Source organism: Phocoena sinus, chromosome 6 (assembly GCF_008692025.1).
Source record: "Phocoena sinus isolate mPhoSin1 chromosome 6, mPhoSin1.pri, whole genome shotgun sequence".
NCBI lineage: Eukaryota > Metazoa > Chordata > Mammalia > Artiodactyla > Phocoenidae > Phocoena > Phocoena sinus.
This window is the reverse complement of record NC_045768.1, coordinates 100919391-100939142: the sequence shown is the minus strand read 5'-3', so window position 1 is coordinate 100939142 and position 19752 is coordinate 100919391. Positions and strand designations below refer to the sequence as shown.

At 41.5% G+C, this 19752-nt stretch overlaps 1 protein-coding gene across 1 annotated transcript in view; it reads left to right on the top strand.

The window, feature by feature from the left end:
* Positions 1–19752, top strand: part of LOC116756118 (tumor necrosis factor receptor superfamily member 10B-like) — a 49038-nt gene that overhangs the window by 12179 nt on the left and 17107 nt on the right. The window contains exons 3-7 of the mRNA XM_032636389.1: positions 13927–14040; positions 14808–14919; positions 15934–16187; positions 16719–16750; positions 17232–17414. Of these exons, the coding sequence (XP_032492280.1) occupies positions 13927–14040; positions 14808–14919; positions 15934–16187; positions 16719–16750; positions 17232–17414 (695 nt within the window). The remainder of the gene's footprint in view (positions 1–13926; positions 14041–14807; positions 14920–15933; positions 16188–16718; positions 16751–17231; positions 17415–19752) is intronic.

Below are 19752 nucleotides of genomic sequence, written 5' to 3'. Positions count from 1 at the left end.
CTAGGCCAGCAGAGCATAAAGTCATGGGAACAAGAAGCAAAATTTTGGCTACTGTATAGTTAGCGGTAATAGTGAGTAGTAACACTCCCATTTCCACTCCTTGGTTCCTGGATCCATGAATGCTGGCCATGGAAGAAAATATTACACATTGGATGCTGATTCAGAGCATATATGGCCTTATGGAAAACCTTGTCCCAATCTTACAAGGTATTGCCATCTAGCTGGCATTGTAACTGAGTCTTCGAAAGGTCATTCCACCATTCTATCAAGCCAGATGATTCAAGATGGTGGAGAGCATAAGACCAGGGAATTCCTTGAGAATGGGCTCATTGCTGCACTTGACTTACCGTCACGTGAGTTCCGTGGTCAGATCGATGGTGTGAGGCATACCACCGTGGTGGATAGGTATTCTGTAAGTCCATGGATGGTACTTTTGGAAGAAGCATTGCACGTAGGAAAGGTAAATTCGTCTTCAGAGTGTCTGTTCCAGTAAGAACAAAATGATGCCCCTTTTCATGATGGAAGTGGTCCAGTGTAATCAACCTGCACAGCATTCTCTTGTTCTCGGCACCACTCAAAATTAGCAGCTTTTTGGGTCACTCAGTAATAGGCTGGAATAACACATCAAAATGAGGAATATGTTGCCTCTAAAACTGAAAGAGGCCCATTAAATGTTGTACCTCTTTCTCGGTTGTAGGGGGAGCCAGAGGGAACAGCTTATCCTTTACCTTAGAAAGGATATCTCAACATGCCCCACACCACTGGACCCCTAGACATTTCAATGAGGCGGAAGGCCCCTGAATTTTTGTTGGATTTCTTTCCCACTCTTTAATATACAAACATCTTACCAGAGTACCTACTACTCCTTGCTCACTAGATCCAATCAGCATAACATTACCAATGTAATGAACCAGTGTGATGTTGTGTATAAGGGAAAGGACATCAAGACCTTGTGAACTATATTATGACATAGGACTGGAGGGCTGATGTACCTCTGAGGCAGGACAGTGTAGGTATATTGCTCGACTTGCTGGTCTTTACTAACAAATATGAAGAAAAAAGCATTTGTCAGATCAATGGCTGCATACCAGGTACCAGAGGATGTGTTAAGTTGCTTTTGCAATGAAACCACATCTGGTGCTGCAGTTGCAATGGTTAAGCTTACAATAATCCACTGTCATTCTCCAAGATCCATCTGTCTTCTGCACGGGCCAGATAGACAAAATGATTGGGGATGCACCCTTCAAGTCCTGGATGGCGGCACTGATTTCTGCAGTCTCTCCAGAAATGCAGTATTGCTTTTGTTTTACTGTTTTTCTAGGTAGAGGCAGTTCTAGTGGCTTGCGCTTGGTCTTTCTCACCTAATAGCCCTCATTCTACATCTTAGGAAACATTAATATGGGGATTCTGCCAGTTGCTGAGTATGTCTCTTCCAATTATGCATTTCAGAACTGGAGAAATCATGGCATGATGTATTTGGGGGCCCACTGGACCCACTGTGAGATGGACCTGAACTAAAACTCCATTGCTCACCAGACCTTCATAAGCCCCTATTCTGACATGTGGACCATAGTGATGTTTTGGGTCTTCTGGAATTGGTGTCAGTTCAGAGCCAATGTCCAGTGATCTCTGAAAGGTCTGATTATTTCCTTTTCCCCAAAGCACAGTCAGTCTGGTAAAAAGGCTGTAGGTCCCTTTGGGGAAAGCTCAGAGAAAGATTAACAATATAAACTTTTGGCAGTATACCAGGGTTTTTCCTCAAGGGTACCCAGATTCTCCTTCATTTGAAGAGTTCTAGGTCTGTAAACAGGATGGGAATTGATTGAGGGGACATGACTCTGTTTTTATGATTCAAGTTAGACTTTTGATGACTTGACCTAGAATTTTTCTACTTATACATATCATGTATAAATTTAGTAGACTTTTCTACATATTTCAGTTCTAGGAATGCCATGATCAACCCACCAATGTCATAGGTTTCTGCGAGTAAGACTATTCTGAGCACTACTTTGACTCTGCTGTCCATTTAATAACCACACCCAGCTTACGTTTGGCCATTGAGTGCCACCACTTGGCCCCTGCCACCCTGGGATCCAATTACCCTCATTACATTTAGATTTCCCAGTTCAGTAGCGCAGTTCCCACAGTACTTTCTGGTCTACAGAGAAGAGCAATCACAGAGCTCTTCAAGGATGCTAGGGATCCTTCACAAATTTATTTCCCAGAGTACTAGTGAAAGATGTGTCCTCTGGAACATCCCAGAGTGTGTGAGCAGGTCTTAAATGTCAAACCCACTCTAACATTCCCATCTCTTTGAGTCTTTCCCTTCCTCTGTAGTATACCAAGGCAGGTCTGGCATTTCAACTTCATTTACCGTGAGCTACTTTTTAGTCAATGTTTCAGCCAGCCAACAAACTGAAGAAATAAACAATTAGAGCCCTTTGTAACTCCCAAATTGCAACCTTAGTTGACCCATATCAATAAATGTGGCCTAATCCAACTTTATGTTCTTTCTACCATTATTTCACAACCTTAATATCCATCCCACACATATTCCCGAGATTCTGTTTAAATTGGAAAAATCAAGCAGCTCTTTTGGCATGTACTGAACAATTTGTGTTATGATTCAGCCACTAGATACTGGGTTTGGTTTTCAGCACATTCACCTCTGCAGCTACAGGAAATAAGTGTCTCTTTCAGGGCAGACACAGAAGCTCTCATGTCATTTATGCAGTGCTTAAGCTGGGAATTAAAATCCTTGAGCTTATTGTTTTCTACCCCCATTGTGTCCAGCAAAATTAAAAGCAGGCAGCCAATCTCACTTTGTTCATTAGTTTTATAAAATGTTCAAAGGAATCAGCAACAAAAACAAAAAAAAGACAAATGAACTACATAAAACTCTGTGCATCATAGGAAACAATCAAGAGTGAAAAGACAGCCTACTGAATGGGAGAAAATATTTGCAAGTTGTATATCTGATAAGGGGTTAATATCCAGGGTATATAAGGAAATTTTACCACTCAACAACACAACAAAGATAACCTAATTTAAAAATGGGCAAAGTTCTTGGATAGACAATTCTCCAAAGAAGGCAAAAAAAAATGGTTAATGAACATATGAAAAGATGCTCGACTTCACTAATCATAAGAGAAATGCAAATCAAAACCACAATGAGATATCACTTTACATCCATTAGGATGGCCACTATCAAAAGAACAGAAAATGACAAGTGTTGGTGAGGATGTGGAAGGACTGGAGTCCTTGTGCACTATTGGTAGGAATATAAAATGATGCAGTCATTATGGAAAACAGTATGAAGACTCCTAAAGAAAGATTGAAATAGAATCACCATATGATCTACCAATTCCACTTCTGGGAATATAACCGAAAGAATTGAAAGCAGGATCTCAAACAGATATTTGCATACTCCTTCATATATGAGCTGCATTATTCACAATAGCCAAGAGGTGAGAGCAACCCAAATGTTCACCAACAGTTGAATGGATAAAGAAAATGTGTTATATACACACAATCGAATATTATGCAGCCTTGGAAAGGAGGGAAATCCTGTCACATGCTACAACAAGTAGCCAGTCACAAAAGGACAAATACTGTACGGTTACACTCATAGAAAGTATTTAAAGTACTCAAAATCATAGAAACAGAAAGTAGGAAGATGATTGCCAAGGGCTGGGGAGAGTGGGGCAGGGAATTAGTCCTAACAGATACAGAGTTTCTATTTTGTAAGATGGAAGTTCTAGAGATCTGTTGTACAACATACACTGTGAATATACTTAACACTACTGAAATGTACACTTAAAAATGGTGAAAATGGAGCTTCCCTGGTGGCACAGTGGTTGGGAGTCCGCCTGCTGATGCAGGGGACACGGGTTCATACCCCGGTCCAGGAAGATCCCACATGCTGCGGAGCGGCTAGGCCAGTGAGCCATGGCCGCTGAGCCTGTGCGTCCAGAGTCTGTGCTCCGCAATGGGAGAGGCCACAACAGTGAGAGGCCCGCGTACAGAATTAAAAAAAAAAAAAAAAAAAAGGTGAAGATGGTAAATTGAAAGCTGTATATTTTTACCACAATTTTTAAAAGAAGTTCCAAAAGTTATTAAAATAGTAAAATAAAATATACCTTTAAAATATAAAGATATAAAAGGTATTATAAATATAAATGGTCAACTAGAACTTGTCTCTTTTATTTTTCACTTTTAACATTTTATTAGAGTTTATAATAAAAAAAATTTTCCAAGTTACCATCTTCATAGCTGGATCACAGAAGGGAAGTGTGAAACTAAACTATGAAAATGCAAGTGTAGTAAAGCTATTCCATGTCTATTGATATTTTTAATACCTTTTTTTAGTTATAAAGGTAGTACACATAAGAGAAGGTCTAAAGGGGATTCCCTGGTGGCACAGTGGTTGAGAGTCCGCCTGACGATGCAGGGGACATAGGTTTGCGCCCTGGTCCAGGAAGATCCCACATACGGCGGAGTGGCTGGGCCCGTGAGCAATGGCCGCTGAACCTGCGCATCCGGAGCCTGTGCTCTGCAACCGGAGAGACTACGACAGTGAGAGGCCCGCGTACCACAAAAAAAAAAAAAGAGAGAAGGTCTAAAAAGGATATTCATCAAAAACTCTTTATAGTGTTAACCTCTAAGACTTTGTAAAGGGGAGAAATTGCACTTTTACTTCTGAATTTTTATTTTTTTTTTACAGTAGGTTATTGTTGGTTATCTATTTTAAACATAGCAGTGTGTACATGTCAATCCCAAATTCCCAGTCTATCCCTCCCCGCTGCACCCTTCCCTGCAGTAACCATAAGTTCATTTTCTAAGTCTGTTTCTGTTTTGTAAATAAGTTCATTTGTATTGCTTTTTTTTAAAGATTCTGCATATAAGTAATATAATGTGATATTTGTCTTTCTCTGTCTGACTTACTTCACTTAGTAAGATAATCTCCAGGTCCATCCACGTTGCTGCAGATGTCACTATTTTGTTCCTTTTCATGGCTGGGTAATACTCCATTGTATATATGTACCACATCTTCTTTACCCATTCATGTGTTGATGGACATTTAGGTTGCTTTCGTGTCTTGGCTATTGTAAACAGTGCTGCAGTGAACATTAGAGTGAATGTACCCTTTCGAACAATGTTTTTCTCCAGATATATGCCCAGGAGTGGGATTGCTGAATCATACAGTAGCTCTATTTTTATTTTTTTTAAACCTCCATACTGTTCTCCATAGTGTCTGTACCAATTTACATTCCCACCAACAGTACAGAAGGATTCCTTTTTCTCCACACCCTCTCCAGCATTTATTGTTTGTAGATTTTTAAATGATAGCCATTCTTACTGGTGTGAGGTGATATCTCATTGTTTTGATTTGCATGCCTCTAATAATTAGCAATGTTGAGCATCTTTTCATGTGCCTATAAGAGACCTTGTCTCTTATTTGATTAGAAGATCCAGTGGTGATATTTTGCATATCCTCTATTGTAACATCAATCCATGGACTATCCGTGCACTCTTTTTTCTTAATTTATTTTTTATTGAAGTACAGTTGAATTATAATGTGTTAATTACAGCTGTATGGCAAGTGACTCTGTTATACATATATATATACTTTCTTTTTCATATTGTTTTCCATTATGGTTTATCACCGGATATTGAATATACCTCCCTGTGCCATACAATAGGACCTTATTGTTTATCCATTCTATATATACCAGTTTGTATCTGCTATTCCCAAACTCCCAATCCAACCCTCTCCCACTCCCCTCCCCCTTGGCCATGCACTCTTTATTATAGGAAATAAAGGCATCAGTGTGTTTAAGTCTAATCAGATTAGAGAACCAATTCTAACCCATCATCCTTAAGATTCTGTTCTGCTAGAATCTCTCAAAGTACCAAAAATTTGTTTTAGTAAGAATTATCCAGAGAAAAAGATCCAATAGAGATTGTATGTATAGACAGAGATTTATTTTCAAGAATTGCTCATGCAGTTGTGGAAGCTGGCAAGTCCAAAATCCAGAAATCGGCTAGCAGTCTGCTGGATATAGAACTTCATGGTTGACAAGTTGTTTCTTGTTTTTTGCCCTTTAGCACTTTATATTTTTCCCTCCACTGCCTTCTGGCCTCCATCATTTCTAATGAGAAATCAGCTAATAACCTTATTGAGAATCCGTTGTATGTGATGAATCATGTCTTACGTGCTGGGTTTGTGTTTTTTTTACTTTTTTCGATACTACTTCCCCAGGTTGGGAGTGGGTAATTTGCATGCCTGCTGCTTTCCTTGGCTCCCTCTCTGGATTCAAACCCTGATTCCCCATCACCCATGGTCACCACTGTCCAGGCAGCTACTACCATCAAAAGTTGATAGGGCAGACATTTGAATGGGTCATGGCCCCCATGGGGCCTGCAATGGGCCGAGGTTACCTAGAGTCACCAAAGCTGGCAGCACTGCCCTCACTGAGGCTAGTGGGGAGGCTGACCTGGTTGCTTTTGAGCTGATAAATGCATGCACCACCCCCAAGGGGGTCAGCACTCATTGGTATGTATTAGTTTTTGAATTACCACAGTTATCCAAGTAGGAGAGGAGTGAGAGACCAAAGGAAAAATATATATATTTATATATATTATATCAAAAAATATATCCTAGTTTGATATAGTCCCGTTTATGCTTTTGTTTCCCTTGCCTGAGGAGATGTATCCAAAAAAATATTGCTAAGACTGATGTCAAAGAGTGAACCCCTGAAGTTTTCTTCTGAAGGTTTTATGGTTTCAGGTGTTACATAAATGTCTTTAAACCATTTTGAATTTAAATTTTTAGATGGTGTGAGAAGGTAATCCAGTTTATATGTAGCCTTACAGTTTTCCCAACACCATTTATTGAAGAGGCGTGTTTGTTCCCATTGTATATTCTTGCCTCTTTTGTCATAGATTAATTGTCTATATAAGTGTGGGTTTATTTCTGGACTCTCTATTCTATTTCATTAATCTATGTGTTTTTGTGCCAGTACCATACTGTTTTGATGGCTGTAGCTCTGTAGTGTATTTTGAAGTCAGGGAGTGTGATACCTCCAGCTTTGTTCTTTATCAAAATTGTTTTGGCTATTTGGGGACTTTTGTGTTTTATTAAAATTTTTAGAATTATTTTTTCTATTTCTGTGAAAAATGTCATTGGTGTTTTGATAGGAATTGCATTGAATCTGTAGATTTCCTCAGGTAGTGTTGTCATTTTAACAGTATTAATTCTTCCAACACACGACCATAGTATATCTTTCCATCTTTTTGTGTTGTCTTCAGTTTCTTTCATCAATGTCTTATAGTTTTCCAAGTACATTTCATTTACCTCCTTACTGAGATTTATTCCTAGTTATTTTATTCTTTTTGATGCAATAGTAAATGAGATTGTTTTCGTAATTTCTATTTCTGATAGTTCATTGGTAGTGCATAAAAACAGAACAGATTTCTCTATAGTAATTGTGTATCCTGAAACTTTACAGAGTTCATTGATGAGCTCTAGCAGTTTTTTGGTGATGTCTTCAGAATTTTCTATGTATAATATCATGTCATCGGCAAACAGTGACAGTTTTGCTTCTTCTCTTCCAATTTGGATGCCTTTTATTTCTTTTTCTTGTCTGATTGCTATGGCTAGAACTTCCAGTAGTACGTTGAATAAAAGGGACAAGAGTGGGCATCCTTTTCTTGTTCCTGATCTTAGAGGAAATGCTTTCAGCTTTTCACCATGGAGTATGATGGTAGTTGTGGGCTTGTCATATATGGCCTTTATAATATTGAGGTGTGTACCCTCTATATCCACTTTGTTGAGAGTTTTTATCATATATGGAGGTTGAATTTTGTCAAAAGCTTTTTCTGAATCTATTGAGATGGTTTTTATTCTTCAGTTTGTTAATGTGGTGTATTACATCATGTATTGAACCATCTTTGCAACCTTGGGATAAATCTCAATTGATCATGGTGTATGATCCTTTGAATGTATTGTTGGATTCAGTTTACTTATATTTTACCGAGGATTTTTGCATCTATGTTCATCAGTGATATTGGACTGTAATTTTTCCCATATATTTGTCTGTTTTTTGTATCAGGGTAATGCTGGCCTCATAGTACGAGTTCAGAAGTATTTCTTCCTCTGCAATTTTTTGGAATAGTTTGAGAAGGATGAATGTCAACTCTTCTGTAAATGTTTGGTAGAATTCCCCTGTGAAGCTATCTGGTCCTGGACTTTTGTTTGTTGGAATTTTTAAATTATTGATTTAATTTCATTATGGGTAATTGGTCTCTTCAAAATTTCTATTTCTGCCTGATTCAGTCTTGAGAGATTGGACATTTCTAGGTTTTTTTCTTTTTTTTTAGGTTTTTCTATTTTATTGCTCTATAACTATTTGTTGTAATCTCTTGTAATCTTTTGTATTTCTGTGGTGTCAGTTGTACCTTTTCCTTTTTCATTCCTGATTTTATAGATTTGGGCCCTTTCTCTTTTTTTCTTAATGCGTTTGGCTAAAGGTTTATCAATTTTGTTTATCTTTTCAAATAACCAGCTCTTAGTTTCACTGATTTTTTCTATTGTTTTTAAAATCTCTATTACATTTATTTCTGATCTGATCTTCATGATTTCTTTCCTTCTACTAACTTTGGGTTTTGTTTGTTCTTTTTCTAGCCCCTTTAGGTGTAAGGTTAGGTTGTTTATTTGAGATTTTTCTTGTTTCCTGAGGTGAGGTTGAATTGCTATAAACTTCCCTCTTAGACTGCTTTTGCTGCATCCCATACATTTTGGGTCATTGTGTTTTCATTGTCACTTGTCTCCAGGCATTTTTTAATTTCCTCTTTGATTTCTTCAGTGACCCATTGCTTGCTTTGTATTGTATTATTTATCCTCAACTTGTTTATGTTTTTTGCAGTTTTTTTTTTCTTGTAGTTGATTTCTGGTCTCATAGCGTTGTGATAGGAAAGGGTGATTGATAAAATGTCAATTTTTGTAAATTTACCAAGAATTCTTTTGTGGCCTAGCATGTGATCTATCCTGGAGAATGTTCCATGTGCACTTGAAAAGAATGTGTATTCTGTTGCTTTTGGATGGAATGTTCTATATATATATCTATTAGATGGGATCTAATGTATCATTTAAGGTCAGTGTTTCCTTATTGATTTTCTGTCTGGATGATCTGTCCATTGATGTAAGTGGGGTGTTAAAATCCCTTATTAAATTTGTTACTGCCATTTTCTCCTTTTGTGTCTGTTAATATTTGCCTTATATATTTAGACGCTCCTATGTTGAGTGCATATATATTTATAATTGTTATATCATCCTCTTGGATTGATCTTTTGATCATTATATAATGTCCTTCTTTGTCTCTTATAACAGTCTGTGTTTTAAAGCCTATTTTGTCTGATATTAATATTGCTACCCTGGCTTTCTTTTCTTTTCCATTTGCGTGGAATACCTTGTCTCAGCCCCTCACTTTCAGTGTGAATGTCGTTAGTGCTGCAGTGAGTCTCTTGTAAGCAGCAGATTGGAGCATTTAGTCCATTTACATTTAAAGTAATTATCAATAGATATGTATGCACTGACATTTTGTTAATTGTTTTGGGGTTGTTTTGCAGTTTTTTGTTCCTTTGTTCTTCTTTTCCTCTCTTCCCTGTGATTTGATGACTATCTTCAGTGTTTTGTTTGGATTACTTTCCCTTCGTGTGTGTATCTAATACAAATTTTTGAAATATGGTTACCATGAGGCTTATATACAGCAATCTGTGTGTGCGTGTGTGTGTGATTAAGTTGCTGCTCTCTTAAATTTGAACACAGTTTAACAACAGTGCAACTGTATTTTTACTCCCCAACCCCCAATCTTTACTTTTTTTGACATCATATTTTACATCTTTTTGTTTTGTGTATCTCTTAATTACTTATGGTGGATATAGATGATTTTACTTCTTTTGTCTTTTAGCCTTCCTAGTGGTTTTTTTTTTTTTTTTTTTTTTTTTTTTTTTTGCGGTACGCGGGCCTCTCACTGCTGCGGCCCCCCCCCTGCGGAGCACAGGCTCCGGACGCGCAGGCCCAGCGGCCATGGCTCACGGGCCCAGCCGCTCCGCGGCACGTGAGATCTTCCCGGACCGGGGCACGAACCCGCGTCCCCTGCATCGGCAGGCGGACTCTCAACCACTGCGCCACCAGGGAAGCCCGCCTAGTGGTTTTATAAGTAGATTTACAGCCTTTACTGTATATTTGCCTTTACCAATTAGCTTTTTACTTTCAAAATTTTCCTGTTTCTAGTTGTGGTCTTTTCTATTACGCTGAGAGAAGTCCCATTAACATTTCTTGTAAAACTGGTTTGGAGGTGCTGAAGTCATTTAGATTTTGCTTGTCTGTAAAACTTTTGATATCTCCTTCAAATCTGAATGATAGCCTTGCCAAGTAGAGTTTTCTTCATTGTAGTTTTTTTTCCCTTTTATCACTTTAAATGTATTGTGCCACTCCTTTCTGCCCTACAGAGTTTCTGATGAAGAGTCAGTTGATAGTCTTATGGGAGTTCCCTTGTGTGTAACTTGTTGCTTTTCCCTTGCTGCTTTTAATATTCTCTCTTTATCTTTAATTTTTGCCATTTTAATTTCAGTGTGTCCTTATGTGGTTCTCTTTGCATTTATCCTGTTTAGGACCCTCTGTGCTTCCTGAACCAGGATGTCTGTTTCCTTTCCCAGGTTAGGGAAATTTTCAGCTATTATGACTTCAAATATGTTCTCTGTACCTTTTCCTCTTTCTAGTCTCCTTCTGAGACCTCTATAATGCAAATTTAGTACACTTGATATTGTCCAAGGTCTCTTAAAATGTCCTGTATTTTTAAATTCTTTTTTCTTTTTTGTGCAACTTGAGTGATTTCTACTACTGTCTTCCAGTTCACTGATCCATTCCTCTGTATCATCTAATCTATTGTTGCTTCCTTCTAATATATTTTTTATTTCAGTTATTATATTCTTCAGCTCTGTTTGGTTCTCCTTTATATTTCCTAACTCTTTGTTAAATCTCACTGTGTCCATTCATTCTTCTCCCAAGTTCTTTTATCATCTTTGTGATCATTACCTTGAACTTTTTATTGGGTAGGTTGCTTATCTCTATTTTCACTTAATTATTCTGGGGTTTTATCTTGGTCCTTCATTTGGAACATATTCCTCAGTCACCTCATTTTACTAACTCACTGTTTTTATTTCTATATATTTGTATGTTGGTTACATTTCCCAGTCTTGGAGAAATGACCTTTTGTAGGAGATGTCCTATGTCCCAGCAGCACACTCCCCTATCATCACTGGAGCTATATGCTCTAGGGGTGCCCCCATGTGTGCTGTGTGGGCCCTTCTGTTGTGGCAGGCTGACTACTATGGGTGGGCTGGTAGGCATGGCTGGCCCTCAGTCCACTTGGCTGCTAGTCCCTGCCTAATGTGGTGTCTGCTCGCCACTGGTGGGCAGGGCTGGGACACAACGTGGCTGGCTGTGGAGCCCCAGGAAGTCCAGGCCTAGTTCTGGCCCACTGGTGGTTGGAGCAAAGTCCCAGGGTGGCTGGTTGTGGGACCAGGGGTCCCAGAGCTAGAGTCACCTGCTGAGAAGTGGGACCAGTTCCTGACATGGCTAGCTACAGGGTCTGGGGTGTCCCAAAGCTGGTGTCAGCCCACTGATGAGTGTGGCTGGATCCCAGAGAGTGTGGCTGAGGGGCCTAAGATGTCTCAGAGTTGATGTCAGCCTGCTGGTGGGCAGGGCTGGGGCCCAGGTGTTCACAGGGCTAGTGCCAGCCCACTGATGGGCAGAGATCATTCCTGGGGCCTTTGGCTGCAGGTTCTCTTTCCTTGCTAGATTTAATTCTAGCTACCCTCTTGAAAAACTGATCTGGTGATGTCTGGGTAGTAGCCCTTTTTTTTTCTCATCAGAGATGACACAGTAGTCCTGGATTGCACTCTGAACGGCTGCTGCAGCCTTTGTGTACCAATCTACGTTCAGATCCTGTGCCTCAAAAACTAACAGTGCCTCCTCAAATAAAGAAAATCCCCTTACCATTTCCTGCATCATGAAACTCTTCAGTTCTTCAGTTACTTCTTCTTCGTCTTGTTGCTCCACTCTCTCAATTATTTTCACTTTTCTTTCCATCATTATCGCTTGGCGCTTCTTAGTACCAGATACATCACTGCTGCTTTTACGCTTGCTTCCGGACATCCTGGGCTTGAAATAAAGATACTGTACTACTGTATTCTATACAGTATGTAGAATAAAGTACACAAAAGCACAACCACTTGTAGAGGATGCACGCACGTGACAATGTATGCCAAACACATGAACTAACTTACGTGATTGGACATGCAAAAGCACGTTTGTATCTTTGAAAGTTCGCAACTTGAATGTTCGTATGTAGGGGACTTTCTGTACATCAAAATTTAAAACTGTGCATCAAAGGAAACAATCAATAGAATGTGAGAAGATATTTGTGAATCAAATAACTGCTAAGGGTTTAATACCTAGAATATATAAATCAATCCTACAACTCAAGAACAAAAAGACAAACATCCCAATTTAAAAATGGGCAAAGGACTTAACTAGACATTTCTTCACAGATGATATACAAATGGCCAACAAGCATATGGGAAGATGCTCAACGTCATTAATCATAAGAGAAATGCAAATTAAAACCACAGTGAGTTATCACTGCATACCAATTTGACGGTTACTATTGCAAAACAGAAAATAATCTGTTGGTGAGGAGGTGGAAAATTGCAATCCATGTACACTGTTGTGAGATTGGAAAAATTGTGCATCTGTTGTGGAAAGCAGTATGGTGGCTCCTCAAAATATTAAAAGCTAGAAATACCATATGATCCAGCAATCCTGCTACTGGGTATATATCCAAAAGAATTAAAAACGAGGTCTCAAAGAGATATTAGTACACCCATGTTCATAGCAATATTCATCATAGCCAAGAAGTGGAAGAAGTCCAAGTGTCCATTCATGCATGAATAGATAAACTAAATGTTTTATATACATGCAATGGAATATTATTCAGCCTGAAAAAAAGAATGAAATTCCGACACGTTACAACATGGATGAACCTCAAAAACCTGTACTATGTGAAGTAAGCCAAAAACAATTTTTGTATGATTCGGGACATACATTCCCAGGCAGCAGCAGCTCCTGCAAGGTCTCACCTCAGTGCCTGGAGAATGCCTCTGTATTCCAAGGCACAAAGCCACACTTTCTCTGGATCTTTCTTTGACTCTTTACAAACAGGACGCATTTTTCTTTCCATTGTTTTGGAGGATGGCATGAACTTTAACTGAAGCCTTGTCTGTTATTGTCATATTACTTCTGATCTTGTTTGTGTCTTCCACTGACCTGGACCTCATTGAGGACAGGGATTAAGACTTTCTTCTGTGACTCTCTAGGGACCTGATGGTGCTGTCCAATTTAGTAGTCACTAGGTCCATGTGACTATCGAGCACTTGAAATATGGCCACTCCGAACAGTGAGTGACGTAAGGGAGAAATAATCCCTGTATTCTAAGACATACTTTGAAAAATGAATGTAAAATATTTGACTGTTTTATGTTTATTACATCTTTAAGTGATATTATTTTGAGTATATTGATTAAAATGCATTATTTAAATTAATTTGAGCTCTTTCCTTCTGCTCTTTTAACGTGGCTCCTATAATATTTGAATTTTATATTGACTTGTAATATATTTATGCTGCAATGTTAGTCAAGGGTATATAGTGGATGCAGAATTGATGAACTGGCTGATGCCAGGTAAAATGAATTTCTCCGTTTGGATTCTGTCGATGGCCAAAAGAGGAGTCTCCCAGTCACCACTGCCAGCCCCTGGGAACCCTGTGGGGATTCATTTACCAGATTTTCTCTCCCTTCCCAGGATACCATGTATCAGAAGGTGGAGAAAACTGTATATCCTGTACAAATGGAGTGGACTTCACTAATCACTGGAATATGCTCCCTTCCTGCTTACCATGTACAATCTGTAAATCAGGTACAGAACATGGGGACCCATAACGACTGCAGGCATGATGAGGTGGGAATTGTATCCAACATGGAATCAGGACATCTGGATTCCAATTCCAGTCCTTCTTTGCCTTCATCATACCCTGTTTTATGATTATGTCTTAGGTCAATACAAAAAATAGAAATTATTTTTATAATGCATGCCACATAGTATGTAAACCTTTTAAATCATCAGATGAAAGTGGTGGGAAAGTAATCTGTCCTTTGATGGGGGAGAGGGATGGGATATGTATAGTTACAGCATAAGAAAAGGCCTGGCCAAGTGGAAAAGTGCTAGGTTTGAGCTTTGACGTGGGTCTAGTCCTGGGCCAGGCCCCTCCTAGCCCTGTGCTCTGTGCTCCTGGCAGAGACTTGGCCTCTCTCAGCCTTTTCAACTTAGGGCCCCTCTACCTCTCCAGCAGGGCTAGGTTTTGGGAAGTCACCCAAGGGTTCCTCTCCATCCAGGGTCTCTCAGATTATACCTGGCCCTTCCTACTGACGCTGTGAGCTATAAGATTTCCCTCCTTGTCCTAATGCATTAAATAATGAATCATGGTCCTTTTCTTACACCTCTGAGTATTGGTGACAGGTGAACAGGGGCTGTCCTTTATGTGCCCCACATGTGTTGCTGCAGAATTTGACCCCCAAAGCTACACTGAACTGAGGAGAGCTGAGTGGGTGGGTGTTTGGTTGGTGAAGAAGGGTCGAGGGTCACGCAAGGGAAACACATCCCCAAACCTTATCCTTTGTCTTCAGGTGAAGAAGAGAGGACCCGTTGCACAGCGACTAAGGACACACAGTGTCAGTGCAAACCTGGAACTTTCCATGAAGAAGACTCACCTGAGTTCTGCCAGAAGTGCAGCACTGGGTGAGACGTGGGAGCCTAGGTGGTTCCCAACAGCTCAAGGGAAATACTACAGAGCCCCGCTTCCGCCCCAGGGCTTCCCTGTGCTGGTGGGGTCTCCTGAGCCTGCAGCAGCCCCTCCCCATCCATCTGCATGTCCCTGCACTGCCCCCTGCATCTTCCCACACCTCCTTAGCACCGCTTCCTTTTGGCCAGGTCGGCTTTTCTATTGGACACAATAGGCCACTGATTAGGATCCATGATGTAGTCAATAGAAGTTTTAATTTCTTTAAAAAAAAGATATCAAGAGGGGAAAAAATGAGTAAATGCAGCTGGGCTTATATTCATCTTTGTAACAATTCAGTCATAAAATGGAATCTTTAATATTTTTTATGCAGGAAAGGGCCCATGAATACAAAAGTGCCCACAGCCAAGTCATAATAAGATTGAGCATGTAGCTCCTTCAAGGTTCCTTTAAAGCCCTGAGCCAACTCAGCTGACCTCACATCCAGCCCTCATTCCCTCAATAAGAGGGAATGAATCTTTCCTATTTTGGGACATGGGGCCAATAGTAATTTGCTCTCCTCTGACGCTCCAGTGCTGGCTGAGATTCATATGAAGAGTCAACAGGTGGAGGACAAGAGGATCCTTGTATTAAAGCTTGACTGGAGGATGAGGCTTGGCTTGTGCCCAAACCCTTCTGACCCTTGACTTGGATGAGATGCCCCCTCACACAGGCTTCTCCTGCAGCCCAGGGAGGCCAGTGCAGGCCTTGCAGAGAAGGCCCAGCTCCTTAAGGGGCAGCTCTGAACACTCAGCAGGAGTGTTCAGAGCTCCTGGGGGCTGGAGTGCACAAGCCCAGATCCTTCTCCCCAAAAAGGGGGACTGAAGGGACCCTGCCCTGAAGACAGTAGGAGCCCGTCCCTCCTCCACTGTCTTGTCAGGGAATACTGGGTGAGAGATTGTTCCCTCTTTCTCCTCATCTGGCCAGCTTTCCCTGATGGATCCCCTCCATGTCCTCCCTGTGTCTGTACCCAGGTGCCCCGATGGGATGGTTGTGGCCAAGCCCTGCAACCCCTTCAGTGACCTCAAATGTGTGGACCAAAAATCTGATACCCAGGCCAGTGGGGAGGCCCTGGTTCCTGGAAAGACAGTGACCATGAGCCGGAGACTGCCCACCACTCCCTCTCCTTCCTCGGGCAATTCACAGCTGGAGATCGGAATTGTAACTGCCGGTGTCCTTCTGCTGCTGGTGCCGATCGCGTATGTTTTCTGGCGGTTCTTCATTCAAGGTGAGGTTCTGGGAGGGAAGAGGGAGGTGCTGACGCCCTCCTCCATCTCCCCAATCCTCCTGTTCCTCCTGGCTTGGCTCTGATCTTGTTCCCCGGGATCCCCCTCCGCCTCCCACCTCACCTGCTCTTACGAAGCCGGGATCACATGAGTCCCCCATCTCAGCTGACGGTCCCCTCTTCCCCCTGGCCAAGTATGGTGGGCGGGGAGCAGGGTCAGTTCTTAATGTCGTTAGGACCCCCAGCCAGGGCAGAGAGGTGGTCAGCACCTTGACTGGGTGACAAGAGTCAGGGGAGAGCGTCGTCCAGCAGAACCCCACAGAGATTTTACATGGGTTTCATTTCCCCTTTCTCTTCTCCCTCCCCGCGGGTTCTCCAGATTTGGAATGGCCCGCTCCCTGTCACCAGGCCCGGGGCTCCTTGTTCAGTGTCTGAGCCCCCAGCCCACACCCTGTCCCTGGCACTGTCCCCGGGGAGGGAGGTGCTGCAAGAGGGCGCTCCCCACGGCTCAGGTGGATGCCTCTTCTCTTCTAGGTTACGGTGTGGACCCTAAGTGCATGGACAGGGTGAGTTGGTTTCTCCAGGACCTGGTGGCATCAGGCCCTCAGTAAGTGCTTCCCATGCACAAGAAGGCCCTGGGTGGACCCAGGTGGACGGTCCCCAATTTGTCCTATGCTATTGTCCCTGGCTCTCTCAAGTGGCCTGAGGGCTCTGGGCTGACAGTAGGAGAGCAACTGGCCTGTTGAGAGCAGCTCTAAGGCTGGTTGGCAGTGCTAGCCCTGTCCCTCTTACTGCTTGTGAGGCACCTCACCCCATAACCCTGGATGCACCCTGGGGTATGGGGGGTGTCAGGCAAGGGTGCTGAATCCTCCTTAGCACAGCACTAGGGTCCTGGTGCCATCAGCAGAACCATGGATGTGTTGAGTCTGTGCCTACCTCGGGGGGGACAAACGGGAGTAGGTGAGGAGGCAGAGCCCACCGTGTTCCCCCAGATGCTGCAGGGATCTGTGGGTATGGACTCCTGAATCAGCTCCTTGCCTTCCCAAGGTCTTTTTCTGCTGCTCCTGTCCCCCAAGAGGCCCTGGGGCTCTGGACAATGCCCATAACAACATGCTGGTCAACAGAGATCTGCTGTCCATTCTGGTGGCCAAGAAGGACCTAGAAGACCAGGAGCAGGACAAGCTGACAGGTGGCACAGTACAGTTTCCAGTGGAAGCAAAGCATTTACTGGTGAGTGTGTGGTGAGCTTTCTTCTTGCCCAGGACTGAAGTAGAAACAGAGAAAGACCAATGTTGGTCAGGTCTCCTGTCCCATGGGGAAGTGGTGATAGAGGGATATCAGGGTCCTGAAAGGGAAAGGAACCTGCTACCCTGATATGGTAGGCTGTCAGCTCTATGCAATATTGTGCTGTTTATTATCTGTCCAGTTCTCACTGTTTCCTCAGTCTAGAACAAGGAGGCACAGAGTGGGCACTCCCATATTTGTTGAATGATTGAATGAGGGCTGCATAGTTGTAAAATAATATAGTAAGCCATTCCTCCTAATAATAGGAATATCAAATTTGTTACAAAATTATTATTACACTGAACATACATGAAAATAAATCTTAGTCCTGATAGCTGATCATATTTGTATAGTGGCTTCTTAGAAGAAGTAGAATTTTGGGGCCAACTTGTAGAAGTGCTTTTCTACTGTCTACACACACATGCACATCCAGTTTGGGTTCATATCTGTCCATCAGTTTTGACATTGAGTAGTCAACCTGTGCAAACATTTCTCATTCTTCATAAGGTTGGAAAGCCATTCCCCACAACATAAGATGAAATTCTTTAATTTCTTAGAGTTTTTAAATTTAATGATGATTTTTAGCATTTAACAATTTTAGCTAACTGGAATTTATTTTGTGGTATGATATGATGTGAGGAGCTCCCTGAATTCTGAGTCACTGTCTCCTTCCTATAACCCTATTTAGCAACTGCTTCTCCCACTTCCCTCTGTTTTTGGCCTCTCCTTTATCACATGTGAAATATTTACACGGACAATGATCTCTTTCCATCTAGAGTGTTCTTTTGGGGTTTTTTTTCCTGCATTAACAGTTGACCCTTGAACAAAGCTGGGGATAGGGACACAGACCCTCCAAAATCCACATGTCTGTGGCTCTGCATCCTCAGGTTCAACCAACTGTGTATCATATAGTACTGTAGTGTATATATAGTGAAAAAAATCCACATGTAAATGGACTTGTGCAGTTCAAACCCTTGTTGTTCAAGGGTCAACTATATACTGCATTCTTTTTAAAGAGAAAGTATAAAAGGAAGCAAACAAACAAAAAAGACAAATAATCCCCCCATCCTGATTAATCACTTGTCACATTTTTTCACAGTAGTTAATACACATCCACAGTGAGAAAATTTAAACAGTATAGAAAGTTTCTCAGTGAGTCATGAAAGCCTCATCCTACAATCTTTCTCCAGCCACTCAGTTCTTTTTATTTCAGCTATTAACTATGAGGTATAATCTTCTCGGATCCTTTGCTGAAGTCGTTATGCATGTCATCTATATACTATACCAACGAAACTGTTTAATATGTTTTAATATCTGAGATAGCAATACCTCTTACTTTTTCAAAATTTATTGTTTACCCAGATAAAATTTAGATTTTATAAGATATCCTCCACACCTAAAAAAATTATTGAAATATTTTGTATTACCTTAAATTCATAAATTAATCTAGGAAGAATTAAGATCTTGTTAATATTCAATATTGCTCTTATCAAAGAAGATAACATTGAGAGATTAAACATAATGGTGGAGTAGAAAGACCCTGAGCTCACCTCCTCTCACAGGCACACCAAAATTATAACTATTTACAGAGGAACTATTGGTGAGAAATACCAGAATCTACCAGAAAATATCTTCTACAACTAATGATATAAAGAGGGAACCACAAGATGGCTGAGACATAGTACAGTAAAAACCCATATTGCCAGGTGATCAACCCACAATTGGGAGGCTAATTACATTTGCAGAGGTTCTGCCCAAGGAGCAAGGAATCTGAGCCCCACATCAGGCTCCCCAGCCCAGGAGTTCTGCACCAGGAAAACAATCCCCTAGAACATTTGTCTTTAAGGCCAGTGGGGCTTACTTTCAGGAGACCCAGAGGGCTGTGGGATATAGAAACTGCATCTTAAAGGGTACACATAAAATCTCACAACCACTGGGACCCAGGGAAGAGCAGAAATTTGAAAGAAGTCTGGGTCAGACCTACCTGCTGATTTTGGAGAGTCCCGGGGAGGCAAGAGGCAACTGGATCTCATCCTGGGGACACTGACACTGCTGGTAGCAATTTGGGGGAGTTCATTCTACCACATGGACTCTGGTGCTGGCAAGCACCATTTTGGAATTCTCCCTCTAGCTTATAGCCTTGGGATCCAGCCCTACCCCCACCCACCAGCCTATAGGCACCAGCACTTGGATGCCTCAGGCCAAGCACTTAGGCAAGCAGGGACACAGCCCCACCCACCAGCAGGCAGCCTGACTTAAGACCACCTGAGCTAACAGTTGCCTC